This window comes from Macrobrachium nipponense, chromosome 40, assembly GCF_015104395.2.
Source record: "Macrobrachium nipponense isolate FS-2020 chromosome 40, ASM1510439v2, whole genome shotgun sequence".
Classification (NCBI taxonomy): Eukaryota; Metazoa; Arthropoda; class Malacostraca; order Decapoda; family Palaemonidae; genus Macrobrachium; species Macrobrachium nipponense.
The window spans coordinates 17,390,359-17,404,275 of record NC_061101.1 but is presented as its reverse complement, the minus strand read 5'-3'; the positions used below and the strand labels follow the sequence as shown (position 1 = coordinate 17,404,275).

Genomic DNA, 13,917 nt, shown 5'->3' with positions numbered 1-13,917 from the left:
TTGATTGATTTCAGATCTTTTAAAGACATGAATTTTATCACTGATTACTTGAAACTAATGGTTAAGTTCATAAAACATTATCTAAAAGTATTATCCAGATGGTGTCTCACAGTTAAGTGCTATATACTGTGGATTTATGTATATCAGGTGAGATTTAAATGTAAAATATTATTGGATTTTTCACCAGATGAGTAGGCAAATGTTAAATATAGTTTTTAATGAAGTCCAAAGCCTTAATAATTTTAATGAAAGGTAAGTAATACGTAAGATTCAGTTTGCAATAATCTATTGATGAAGTCACCCACAATAGAAGTTATCGTTTCAAGAACAGAGTGATTTGTAACCATTTTTCTGTTCAACATTAACTAGCCAGTTCCTCGAAGCTTAGGTAATAAATTAACAACGCTGAATTTAGAAATAAAATGAGAATATATAAATTGAGTATAACGGTTATTTGATTAAAGTTTTTCGTTATTCAAATTCTCAAAGGACTACGTTATCATCACGTTCTTTGAGGTTGAAGAATAATTTTTATTCTAAATCATAAAATCAATCTATTTTATAATGCAACCTGAGTATAGTATATATCACAAATCAAAGAAAAGCCAAGAAAGCAAGATCTATTTATGTACATTCAGTGCCCCACAATGAAAAAGAGAAAATGCATTAAATAACCTTTGAAATTAACCAATATTTTCCTCAGTAGACTCTTCTGTATTCAGGCTCCGTGAGGATCCTCTGTTATTTTTCTGATACTCGTTCATTCCTAAATAAAGCCCAATGGGCCCTCTCAGCTAATAACGCCATCGCTGCCGCCAAGTAACCAATAAACATCAAGAAGAAAGCAGCCTGAAATGAACAATAATAATAATAATAATAATAATAATAATAATAATAATAATAATAATAATAATAATAATATAATAATAATAATAATAATAATTAATAACAATAATAATTAATTAATAAAATAAATAATAATAATAATAATAATAATAATTAATAATAATAATAATAATAATAATAATAATAATAATAAATATGTTTTATTGAAAGATATTGCTGCATCAGCTGCATTCAACTTGTAAATAGTCTTCTCTATTTTTCTAATAATAGCTTTCTCTCTGCTACTACAACTGGCGAGTATTGCGCCGATATTACTCATCAGGAGGAGTCAATTTCGGGGATATTGCTTAAAATTTATTTATTTGTCACAGTAAATGAACAAATTAAAATATAAGTCGATTAGTCAGACCAAAGTTTCTCTCGGTATCATCCGAGCATGATCACGGCAGTGGGTCGGAGAGACTGTAGGTGTTGTCAAGATCTACTCAATATATAGCGGCAGGTCAGCAGGGGGTCAACCGCAAGCTGCGTTTCATTGTCTGGTGGCGCAATGCGCTCCAGCTATTGGTTGAAAGAAGTTTTCTTCAAGACGCTTCTCGTCGTTGAAGGTTGCGCTGTTGTAGCCTAGCTGATCGTCGAGGCTGGGGCATGACTTCCCTGGGCGCTGTGTCACGACGGCTTGCGTTGTCATTGGCTGCTGGGCTGCTTGTCTCTTCTGGTATTCTTTGATCGGAGTGTCGTTCGGTATGATAATTACTTGTGCTATTATTTATGCACATAGGTCTCCTTAAGTTGGTGGGGGAGGAAGAGCACTTCCTGCGTCGTATTCAATGAGGGCTTCTCTCGTTGCATGAGGAGTGCCTCGAGCAGTCGCAAACGTCGCTGGTCAGGAGCCCTCCTTATTATCTTAATATTCTTGATAATACCGTCGCGGGAGATGGCTTCCTGGTGTGCTGTCATGGTATGGTTTTTAATTGCCCCTTCTTGTGCGTGGCAAGAAATCCTCTTGGACAGTTTCATAGAAGTAATACCACGTAAGAGCCGGGACATCCACGGACGGGGCATGAGAATTGGTAGACTACATTCGACTGTTTCAAGAGGTCTCTTCCTGGGGGGGTTGAGTTGTTCTTCATGATAAGGTCGCGGGTACGTCGATTTTGGTAATAAATCGACGTACCCGCGACCTTATCATGAAGAACAACCAACCCCCCCAGCAAGAGTAGATCTTGACAACACCTCCAGTTCTCTCACTGATCCCACAGTGAGAAGAACTTCCTCTCTCCTGAGACCTGCCTGCCGACTGCTGCTGGATACTGCCTGCTGCTGCTGCTGCCGCTGCCGTTTCCCGAGGGCCTGCCGACTGCTGCTGCTACCGCCGCCGCCGCCGCCGCTGCTGCCTGCTGTCTGCTCTCCTGTAGGGGCTGCCCCTGCTGCCACTCCTGCAGAGTAGACTGCCGAAGGGCGCCCCCAGCGTCGCCTGCTGCAAATTTGAAGGCTTTGCCTAATAATTATTGCTGATATTCAGCCATTGTTATAAGGAAAATAACGTTTGACTATAAAATAAGTCTCTACCTTCCAATTAACCTTCCATTACTAACAGACTCTCCTGTGGAAAATCTGGTAGCTGTTGTGATCTTAAAACTCCAGTTGGAGCAGGACCCAAGAGTCAAAATCTCCCACTCTCGCCGTCTGTGGCAAGTGGCACAGGACTGATAGGCTTGGCGCCTATAAGCCAAGAACCTAGGATAGGGCGATAGGTTGTTTGAAAGGATTGGCACTATAAGCCAAGGAATAGTTTGCATGTGTGAAAGTGTGTAATTGAGATCAGTAAACTGGTCTAAGTGTTTCATTATTCCTTTCCCATCTTAAGGACCTCCCTGACTGTAGGACTTGACTGCTGGGTCGTCTTATTGCTCTGAGAGCAGTAAGGGGGTTCCCCAGCTGCAACTGCTGCAGTCAGTATACAGCTACTAATAGGCTAGATAGGGCCCCCCTCCAAGCAGAAAAGAAAATATAACAATAATAATAATAATAATAATAATAATAATAATAATAATAATAATAATAATAATACTTTAAATAATAATACAACAGCAATAGAAACAATAAAATAGTAATAATAGAGTAAAGTAGAGTAAAGTAAAGGAAAGTAAAGTAAAGCAGAGTAAAGTAAAGTAAAGGAAGTAAGTAAAAAGTAATCATTATAATATATTAAATATATATATACTATATATAAATTGTTATAATAATAATAATAACAATAAAGTAATAAGAGTGATAAAGTAACAATAATAATAATAATAATAATAACAATAATAATAATAATAATAATAATAATAATAATAATAATAATAACAATAATCAATTACAGTTTCAGTTTCAGGTTCTTTAATTTCATTTTTCCACTCCAACATTCACTTTGTCTGGTGCCCTAGGGCTTAAAGGGTTGGACAACCTAACCAGGCACACTGACTATCCTTACAACCCCCCTCTTTTGACTTGGAAGCACCCCTAAGGATGACGGACATGGAACCACAACAACTACAGGAACGAGAAGAGACCACCAAGATGGAAGTCACAGAGGACCTGAAGAAAAAAAGGACGAAGGAGGATGATGACGACCAGGAATGGACCACCGTTACCTCAAAAAGGACAAGGAAGCAGGAAAAAAGAACCAGCTTCAAAGAAAATGCACCAGAGAACAACGGCAATGGAAACCAAGTCAAGGAAAAAATCACCCACTTCAGGGTCATGGCCAGCAACTCAACCGAAGGATTCAGAGCCATAGCAGCCTTCCAGACCAAGTTCAAAAGCCTGCAATTCCAGGCTAAACCCAACAAGCAGGGTCAGTGGATCATCTCATCCAGAGATGCAAAAACAATAAGTGCCCTGAGGACCACGACAGGAATCGCCATCAAAGAACTAAAGGAAGAAGAGAGGATCAAGAAAGCAGTAGTGGTTGGCTACCCGCTTGAAATGCCTGAAAGCCACCTGACCAGCGCAACCAACGTGACAGCTGCAGTAAGAATGAAGAACAAGCAAGGCATCCTTACCAAAGCTATACTGGTCACTTTCGTAGGGACCATCCCAGAGAGAGTTGACCTGGGAGTATTCGGGAGATATGGGGTGAAAACATACTACCCAGAACCCCTAAAGTGTTTCAAATGCCAGAAATTTGGGCACCATAAGAGCCAATGTCAGGAAACATCCTACTGAAGAGTGCATTGCCAAACGGAAAGCAGGGGAGACTACAACACCAAAGTGCCCCAACTGTAGCAAGGCTCACATTGCCATGGCCTGGGGATGCCCTGAAAGATTGCCAAGAGTAAAGGCTGCTCTGCCTAAAGAGACAAGAAGAGAGAGGAGCATATCAAGAGGAAGGGCAGCCCCAAAACCTCAGCCCAGAAGAAAGTTTTACACCAAAGAAGAGCTGGAGGAATCCAGGAGGGGAAGGGGCAGGACCCAGCAGAAAAAAGAAACAGCTCAGTTCTGCATCAAGAAGACCCACCCCCCAGCAAACAAATCCTCAGGCACCTAAACCATTGCCAAGGACCATTTCCATCAAAATCGATCTCAGGGACAGACTGACAGACTTCTCCAACCGAATCATTGACCCTTAAACGCCGAAGCGGTAAAAAAAAAATGTCTCCCATGTGCCGTGAGACGTTTCAGAGTGAGCACGGAAGCGGAAAAAATATATTTTTTCAAAAAAAATCATAGCGCGCTTAGTTTTGAAGATTAAGAGTTCATTTTTGGCTCCTTTTTTTGTCATTGCCTGAAGTTTAGTATGCAACCATCAGAAATGAAAAACATTATCATTATCATATATAAATAATGCGATATATGATAGCGCAAAAACGAAATTTCATATATAATTGCATTCAAATCGCGCTGTGCGCAAAACGGTTAAAGGTACAAGTTACTTTTTTTTCGTTCCGTGAATGTACACTAAATTGCAATCATTTTGGTATATAACAATTGTAAACGATAAAAAGCAATACAGAGAAAATAAATTATCACAAAATAATGCATGAAATTTGTAACGCGCGGACGTAAACACATAATTTTTTTCAAAAAATTCACCATAAATCTAAAAAATATTGTCCCTAGAGACTTCCAATTTCTTTCAAAATGAAGAAAAATGATTGAATAATTACTATACTGTAAGAATATTAGCTTACAAATGCAGTTTTTGACCAAATCTGACGAGTTAAAGTTGACCGAATGTCGAATTTTTTTTATAATAAATATTTTTTTTTATATGCAATTATTCAAAAATAAGAAAAGCTACAACTTTCAAATATTTTTTCGTTTTATTCTACATGAAATTGCGCACATTTTCATATATAAAACTCTATGAAATGCCTAATATGAAACGGTAGCAAATATTCCGAGAATGGGACTTACGCATTTCGGAGATTTGTGGCGGAGAATCCGCGCCGCGGAGGGGAAGGAAAGGTTTTTTTTAAATTCACCATAAATTTAAATATTGTGCTAGAGACTTCGAATTTGTTTCACGATTGAAGATAAATGACTGAATATTACTAGACTGTAAGAGTTTTATCTTACAATTGCGTTTTTCGACCATTTCGGTAGAGTCAAATTTGACCGAACGTGGTTTTTTTTCTATTTATCGTGATTTATATGCAAATATTTTTAAATGAGAAAAAGCTACAACCTTCAACTATTTTTGTTGTATTATACATGAAATTGCGCACATTTTCATATATAAAACGTTATGTAACGGCTAATTTAAAATGGTGCAAACATTACCACAATCGCAACGTATGATTTTTTCGGAAGAGTTACCGCGCGGACGTAAAGTAAATATTATTTTTTTTTCATAAATTCACATAAATCGAAATATTGTGCTAGAGACTTCCAATATTACTAGAATATAAGCGTTTATTAGCTTACAATTGCGCTTTTCACGACCATTTCGGTAGAGTCAAAATTGACCAAAGGTTGAAAATTTGTCACTTATCATTTTTTTTATATGAAAATATTTCAAAATTGATAAAAGCTACAACCAGGGTTGTTTTTAGTTGTATTTTGCATGAAATTGCGCCACCTTTTTCATATATAAACTTTATTGTAACGGCTGATTTAAAATGGTGCCAACATTACCACAATCGCATGTATGATTATTTTCGGAAGAGTTACCGCGCGGACGTAAGGAAAAAGTTTTTTCATAAATTCACCATAAATCGAAATATTGTGCTAGAGACTTCCAATTAGTTGCAAAATTAAGTTAAATGATTTAATATTACTAAAATATAAGAGTTTTAGCTTACAATTGCGTTTTTCGACCATTTCGGTAGAGTCAAAGTGACCGAAGGTTGAAATTTTGGCACTTATCGTTATTTATATAAAAATATCTCAAAACTGATAAAAGCTACAATCATGAGTATTTTTTTGTTGTATTCTACATAAAAATGCGCACATTTTCATATATAATACTCCATGTAACGGCTAATTTAAAATGGTAAAAAAATTATGTCAAAGTGACGAAATAATTTCTGACATGTGTCACAGATACTTTTTAGTGCGGCAAGAAAGAAATTCGCGCTTGCGCGCCTGCGTAACGATTGTAAACAAAACAACACCTTGATCCGTGAACTCCCAGCATCCCCCAAGGCGCGTGATTCAAGAGTTTTTGGCTGGTAGGCCTAAAAGTATTTTTCCGTGAATTTTTAAAAAAAACTTTGTATGTCGACCGTAAATACGTCCAGTCGGCACCAGAGAGACAAAAAATGTCGACGTAAAATACGTCCAGTCGGCGTTTAAGGGTTAAGGGAGACATCAAGCGGAAAGAAACTGTCCAAGAGTGCATAGAAGTACTTCTGAAGAGCTTCATTAAAGGAGCTTCCAAGTCCCCCTCCCCCTCTACCTCTATGCAGGAGGCAGCGACCCAAGCTGCACCAAAACCCACTCCCAAAAAACTCAAACCTTACCTCTACCTCCCACATCCACCCTCAACACCTCACCTTCATCCTCTGAACCAATAAACACACCCCTCTCAACTCATCCAACTCATCCTCATCATCACCATCAGTCACTGAAGGCATGACAGGAGAAACTGGAAGAACATTCGCACCAAGGGACCCCAGACAGTTCTTCTCAACATACCAATCATGCTGAAGATCATCAACTGGAATGCTGGTGGAATAAGGACAAAGGCAGCCACACTAATTGCAGTCGGCAAAACAGAAAATGTGGACATCATTCTACTTCAAGAAACCATGCTAATAACTGGGACAAAATCCAGAATAACTGGAAATAATGTCTACACAACCCCATGCGTAGGCACAGACAGAGGATTGGCAATTCTCGTCAAGAATACAATCCCAACAGCAAGAAACCACAACCCAATCCCCTGTGGCAACAATGTGGGAAACCCTAGCAGTGAGAATCACACTGCCTAAACCAGAGGATAGATAATATTACAACATATATAGAAAAAATACATAGAGATGAACCAGGAGAAACTACAGCTCACACAGCTCTTCGCACATGCAGCAGATTCACCAACAATTATATGTGGGGACTTGAACGCACATCACCCTCTGCTATCATCCCCATCGACCACAAACTAACCTGGAGAGCACATAGCTTTCTCTCTAGATGAGTTTGAAGGAGTCTCACTACTCAACTCAGGGCAACCTACACACATAGGAGGAGGCAGATTAGATTTGACATTTGCCACAACAACAATCAGACACCTAACAAGGTGGCAAGTACATACAACACTAGTAAGCGATCACTTTGCCACAGTAACAGAGTTGGAGATGCAGCAACTACTGCCAATACCGCCACCTCCTCTGACATGGAACCAAGACCTAGCAGACGGGTGTATTTTGTCTAGCCCTCGAAGAGTGGGCAGCACAATACACACCTCCAGAAGACATAGATCAGCTAGAAAAAAGATCTAGTTGAGGCTATACACAATGCTGCAAACAGGGCAATGCCCATGAGAGTAGGAAGAAGAGACCACACCTACAAGACTCCTGGTACTACTGCCCAGAAAGTAAGAAGACTGAAAACCCCAACTGAACAGAGGTAACAAAAAACTACAGGAAAAGAAGGACAATAGAAAACAGGGAGGGAAACTGCTACAATCAGTCAAAATGATGTTCAACAGCAGCTGCAAGAGATAAGAATTGAAAAAAAAAGTGGATGGAATGGTGTACAAAACTATCACAGTACACATCTCTCTCGGAGCTATGGAAGTGGCTGAACAGAGTAGCCGGAAAGAAGAGAACACCTGTAGCAACTCACCCTCACCCACTAGAAGAAGCGGAAAGACTGGCAACATCCTTCGCCAACAGGACTAGCTCAGGTAACCTCTCCCCTGAAACAAGAAGAATTCAGGATCAACTAGCACCGATCAGATGGGAGAAGATCGATGCGGCCTGACACAGACCAGATGATACTGACACCCCTTACACAGTAGAGGAACTGAAAGCAGTTTTTAAAGCTGGCAGAGACACAGCACCAGGAGCAGACAGGATAACATACACCATGATCAGCAAAATGGGTCCTGCAGGAGAAACAGCCTTTCTGAGAATCCTGAACAAAACACACATCGAACACACAAGACCACAAACCTGGCGGCAGCAGGACACGCAGCCAATCTCCAAACCTAAAGATCCAGAGAACCCAAGACCAATCGCATTGGTGTCATGCATTGAGAAAACTGGAAAAAAAATGTAGCTAAACTAAAATGAAGTACAAGAGTGGTCCACTGCACAAGGCATTGTTATGCATATCAGGAAGGGAGTCGGAACTACAGAGTGCACATAACAGAAAATGTTTTCTTTCCAGCTTTACCATAAAAAAATCAGAAGAAGGCACACCCAGTTAGTATTTTCATTAGATTTTGAAAAAGGGCTTCCTTTTGAACTAGCCAGTCCAGCAGCAATACTTCAATCAGTAGTAAGGAAAGGGAGTCACAAGGACACCTTACTAGCCCTGGACAAAAAAACTACGTGCTGGGAAGCAAGGCAGCAGAGTAAAATTCCAAGGAGTGATGTCTACATTCCACAACTTGGAAAATGGCACCCCTCAGGGAGGAATTTTGAGTCCATTTCTATTCAATATACTAATGGAGAATATAGCCTCCCTGCAGCTTCCAGAAGGCATAGAAATCTTCATCTATGCCGACGATGTGTGTGTAGTCACAAGAGGAGCTGTTAGAGTACCCAGAATGCAAAGGACACTCAATGACATCAACAACAAATCAAATGAGCTAGGCCTTAAAATAAACATAAATAAAACAAAGGCCATGACAATAAAAGCCCACAGACCGCTGCAACCACTAACAATAGGAGCTGAGCCCATAGAATGGGTAGACAGCTACATGTACCTGGGAGTTGTCATAGATCAGCAGCTAACTTTCAAGGAAGAAATCAAGTACTTGAGAGAAAGAGCAAATGCAAGACTGGCCGCCATGAGATACATGTCATCCCTGAAGGAGGGAGCAAATGAACACATACAAAGAAAGTACTACCTAGCCTGCACTAGAACATTGGTGGACTATGCTGCCCCCACTATGATGAGGCTGACAGAGGCTCAAAAAGAATCACTGGAGGTCATTCAAAACAATGCAATGAGGCTCATTCTAGGTGCACCCACATGGACAAGGCTGTGCAACCTCAGGCTTGAAACCAACTTGCCAAAACTAGAGAATAGGATTGCACAGCAAAATGCAAGCACAATGGCCAAGATGTTCCTCTCAGAAAGAGACTCCATCTCTAAGAAAAGAGCAAGAGAGGAACTTGCTAAACACCCAGAGATTCAAACTTCGAGTTCCTATGGTAAGGACCAAAGTGACAACATCAAGAGTCTAGGCATGGCAGAAACACTGCTGCAACTAGGTCCAGACACAACACAGGGCACACAACAACTACCACCCTGGAAGAAGGACACTGCAATATACAAATACACAAGCCTGCCAAGAGCAAAAGAGAAGAGCTAAGAGCGGTGGCCTATGAAGCAATCAGATACACTGAGACCATAGGGGCACAAACATACTACACCGATGGCACTGTAGATCCTGACAATCAAACAACGGGAGCTGCAGTATACTCAAGAAACTTCACAGCCTGCTGGAGGACCTCCAACCACGCCTCCACTATGCAGACAGAGTTAACAGCAATAAGACTGGAGAATGAAGAAGGGCCTGTAATCATCCACACCGACTCAAAGTCCTCAATGCAAGCCCTGCAACAACAGATAAACAAAGAAAATAAGGCACTGCTGGCTGGAATTAAAACACTGTTACACCAGCACAGCAAAAAAGGAAGACCTGTCACCTTTAACTGGATACCCAGTCACATAGGAATTCCAGGCAACGAGAGGGCTGATGAGCTAGCCAAAAGTACAAAACATATTGACAGAGTGCAAATACATATACAACCTGCACTGCAACAAATCAAAAATGCAATGAAACCACTCTGCAAAGAAAAATTGCTAAAAGACCATCGTGAGTGGGTAGAAAAGAACTCACCGTCTGCCAGATGGTATAAGACATCGACTGATCTTGTGCCTCCTCCCATAGACAGGCACACACCAAGAAAACTTGCTGTGATCATCTACAGACTCAGGCTAGGATATAAAGCCTGCTGGGAAATTGTGGAAAACAGTGTCAGACCATGTGAACACTGTCAAGAAGAAACACAGCAACCACTCTGCTGGAATGCAGAGAAACAGCACAGCTAAGAGGTGCAGCACAAAATGAATTACCTGAACAAGATGCAGAGCATGCAGCTGCCACAGTCACAAAGACAATCATTGAAAACTTAGAAGAGCATGCCCAGGTGCTCTACAACCTACCTCCTCCAAGGTAAAGAAACTAATAAGTGACATCACCCACTAACCGTGTACCTAATGAATCTTTTCAGATCACCTACGGGCCGAACAAGGGAAAGGCCCGTGCCAACAAGAGGTGTTGGCTTAATACAACAACAACAACAACAACAACACCTACAGTCTACTCCGACCCACTGCCATGATCATGCTCGGATGATACCGAGAGAAACGTTGGCCACTAGATCGACTTATATTTTGATTTGTTCATTTACTGTGACAAATAAATAAATTTTAAGCAATATCCCCGAAATTGACTCCTCCTGATGAGTAATATCGGCGCAATACTCGCCAGTTGTAGTAGCAGAGAGAAAGCTATTATTAGAAAAATAGAGAAGACTATTTACAAGTTGAATGCAGTTGATGCAGCAATATCTTTCAATAAAACATGTTTGAAAGAGGGTCTCCTTCCAAAATAATAATAATAATAATAATAATAATAATAATAATAATAATAATAATAATAATAATAATAATAATAATATTAGATTATAAGATACTCAAAATATGGACTAACGACATACTTCATATTAACAATTGTTTCTTCTGATTTGAAACACTGATATCCACAACATAAAACTATAAATATATATATATAATACTTCATATCTACAATTGTCTTTTCTGATTCATTGGAAGCAGTGAATCACCATATATTTAATCTATTTGAGACACTGATATCGGCACATCAAAACATGAATATATATATATATATATATATATATATATATATATATATATATATATATATATATATATATGTGTGTGTGTGTGTGTGTGTGTGTGTTAACCTGGAGGTGAGTAAGAGAGATGGCCGAGGAACTGGAAACTTCATTCTCTTCGTTATGCTTCCTCGGAATTTTACGTATTTCTACGTCATACCACTTGTTCACTATCCCAGCAGCCACAAGTCTCCTGATTCTGGAATCACAAAAAGACAAAAAATATGATCGAGAGAAGGTCGTATTTTTAGATAACCAATGTTTGAAAAAAAAAACAAATTTACCAAATTGTAGAGATAAAATTAACAGAATAACAGTGAATAACAATGATGTAAACCAAATGTATTGTACATGTATGAATGTATTTCCAAATGTATTCTATATGCACGAATGTACTTCCAAATGTATTCCATATGCACGAATGTATTTCCAAATGTTTTGCACATATATATGAATGTATTTCCAAATGAATTACACTCGTATGAATGTATTTCCAATAATGTACTGAGCAATGCTTTGATAAAAAAAATAAAACTGAAGCAATGCTTTGTAAAAAAAATAAAACTGAGCCTTATGTATTCTATATGCACGAAAGTACTTCCAAATGTATACTATATGCACGAATGCATTTCAAAATGCTTTGCACATGTATGAATGTATTGCCAAATGAATTACACTCGTATGAATGAATTTCCAATAATATATTGAGCAATGCTTTGATAAAGAAATAAAACAGAGCCTTACACTTTATTGAAAGGTCTTAGGTAAGGAGCTCCCTGTGGGTAAACGAATCCAACAGGTTTTGGGTAGAAGAGGCCACGACCCACGTGGAATTTATATTCCCCCATTTCTACAGCGATGATTTTCGCAGTGCAAGGCCCGATGTGCACTGATTTCTCTTGCAAGACCTTGAGCGGTGAGAAAAGAAACGAAGCTCTGATGAGGAATTCTGACATAAAAACTTGTAATAATCATAAGATATATCTGTGCTCTGATTTCTCTTGCAAGAACTTCAGGAAAGGAAGCTCTGGTGAGGAATTCTGACACTCTGATAATTACTATTTGCCCCTTTGAAAAATCATACTTCTTTGGGGTTATAAACGTAAGCTAAACTTGTCATTTAAAAGCATAGCCAATGTTTTCTCAGAGTAAGTGTGCAAATGACAGTATCTCTGTTACTTACGAGTCTCATCCCAGTTGAAGTTGAGTCTACAAAACTCTTGGACCTGTCTTTATGGTTGAATAGTCGCCAGGTTTGTTTCATGATGCCATCGACCGCGTCCTTAAAATGTCAAGTCATGTTATTTATTATATGTCTCTGAATATTGGATGAATAGTGAGCATGGTTGAAATAGAATATTTTCAAACATTTGTAAAAAGATTGTTAGATTTTTAGCCTTTATATATCTACGAAGGCTAAGCATTTATGATTAAGAAAATACATAAAACGTTTTTGCTCATGAATCTAAACATTTGTGGCTAAAAGAATGCAAGAAACCGTTTGCTTATGAGCATTTACTCAGATTTATAAAATGACGTTAAATTGACAATGAAAAATATAAAAAAGATATTTTGAATGAATCCACTATTCACATTTAAAGTGTTCTTTCCCCAGATATGTAATTAGTGGTTATAGCCCACTAATGATGAGAAGTTTAAATTTCTGACCGGTTTTATAAATATGAATGAAAATCGCTCTTCCTGACCTTAAACATATATTCATTGATTGTGTCCCCGATCACACTCGGAGTAAATCCATTTCGAACTGCATTCGGTAGGTCCTCCAAACTGTCAATTGGTTTCTCGTAGACAGGGATAGCAAGAACAGCAGTTAATTTCGCAGAGTAGACAACTGTAATAGACCATTTGTGTATGAAGAAACGATTTACATATATTCATTTACGTATGAATTTATTAAGAAGATTAGAGTGATCTCGGAAGAAGACCCTCTCTCAAACAAAGGTCATTTCTGAAAACCTGCCATACTTTTCAGAACAAAATGAAAGCTACATAATTCAAGTTTCTAGTTTAGTGTATTAGTTCAAAAATAGAAGGTAAGCGAATGAATATAGTTCATCTGTATTCATATGTCATGATATATTTAGAAAAAGCATTTAGAAATGGACAAACATAGCCAGAACTAAAATGAAAAAAAAAATCGAATTGTAAAATATAACAGAATTAATTATGAATTCGTTCATTCTAGAAATCCGGTCACTTCACTGGGTATAAGAGGGCTACTTTGCAGCCTAATTTTCTGTGGGCCTTGCTTATTACCCTATCGATCTCTACTCGCGTAGGAGATGAAAAACGAATCAATATATACAGAAAAGACTTAGAAAGATAACTTACCACAGACGACCAGACAAAATATGTACCAGAAGACGAATACAATCCTCTGAGAAAGGTTTTTGGTGTCGAGAAGGTTACCTTGCAGAACCAAATTGCGAAACATGTTTAGGGAATAAGTCTGAAGGTCCCA

At 38.7% G+C, this 13,917-nt stretch overlaps 1 protein-coding gene across 1 annotated transcript in view; it reads right to left on the bottom strand.

Annotated features, from left to right (window-relative positions):
* Positions 1-382: 382 nt before the first annotated feature.
* LOC135212308 (ionotropic receptor 40a-like) overlaps positions 383-13,917 on the bottom strand; it is a 14,930-nt gene continuing 1,395 nt past the window's right edge. Inside the window, exons 2-7 of the mRNA XM_064245728.1 lie at positions 13,788-13,917; positions 13,142-13,287; positions 12,619-12,717; positions 12,180-12,343; positions 11,505-11,634; positions 383-849 (exon numbers count right to left, since the gene is read on the bottom strand). The exon at positions 13,788-13,917 is cut by the window's right edge and continues 96 nt beyond it. Coding sequence (XP_064101798.1) covers positions 742-849; positions 11,505-11,634; positions 12,180-12,343; positions 12,619-12,717; positions 13,142-13,287; positions 13,788-13,890 — 750 coding nt within the window. The 5' untranslated portion in view covers positions 13,891-13,917 and the 3' untranslated portion in view covers positions 383-741. The remainder of the gene's footprint in view (positions 850-11,504; positions 11,635-12,179; positions 12,344-12,618; positions 12,718-13,141; positions 13,288-13,787) is intronic.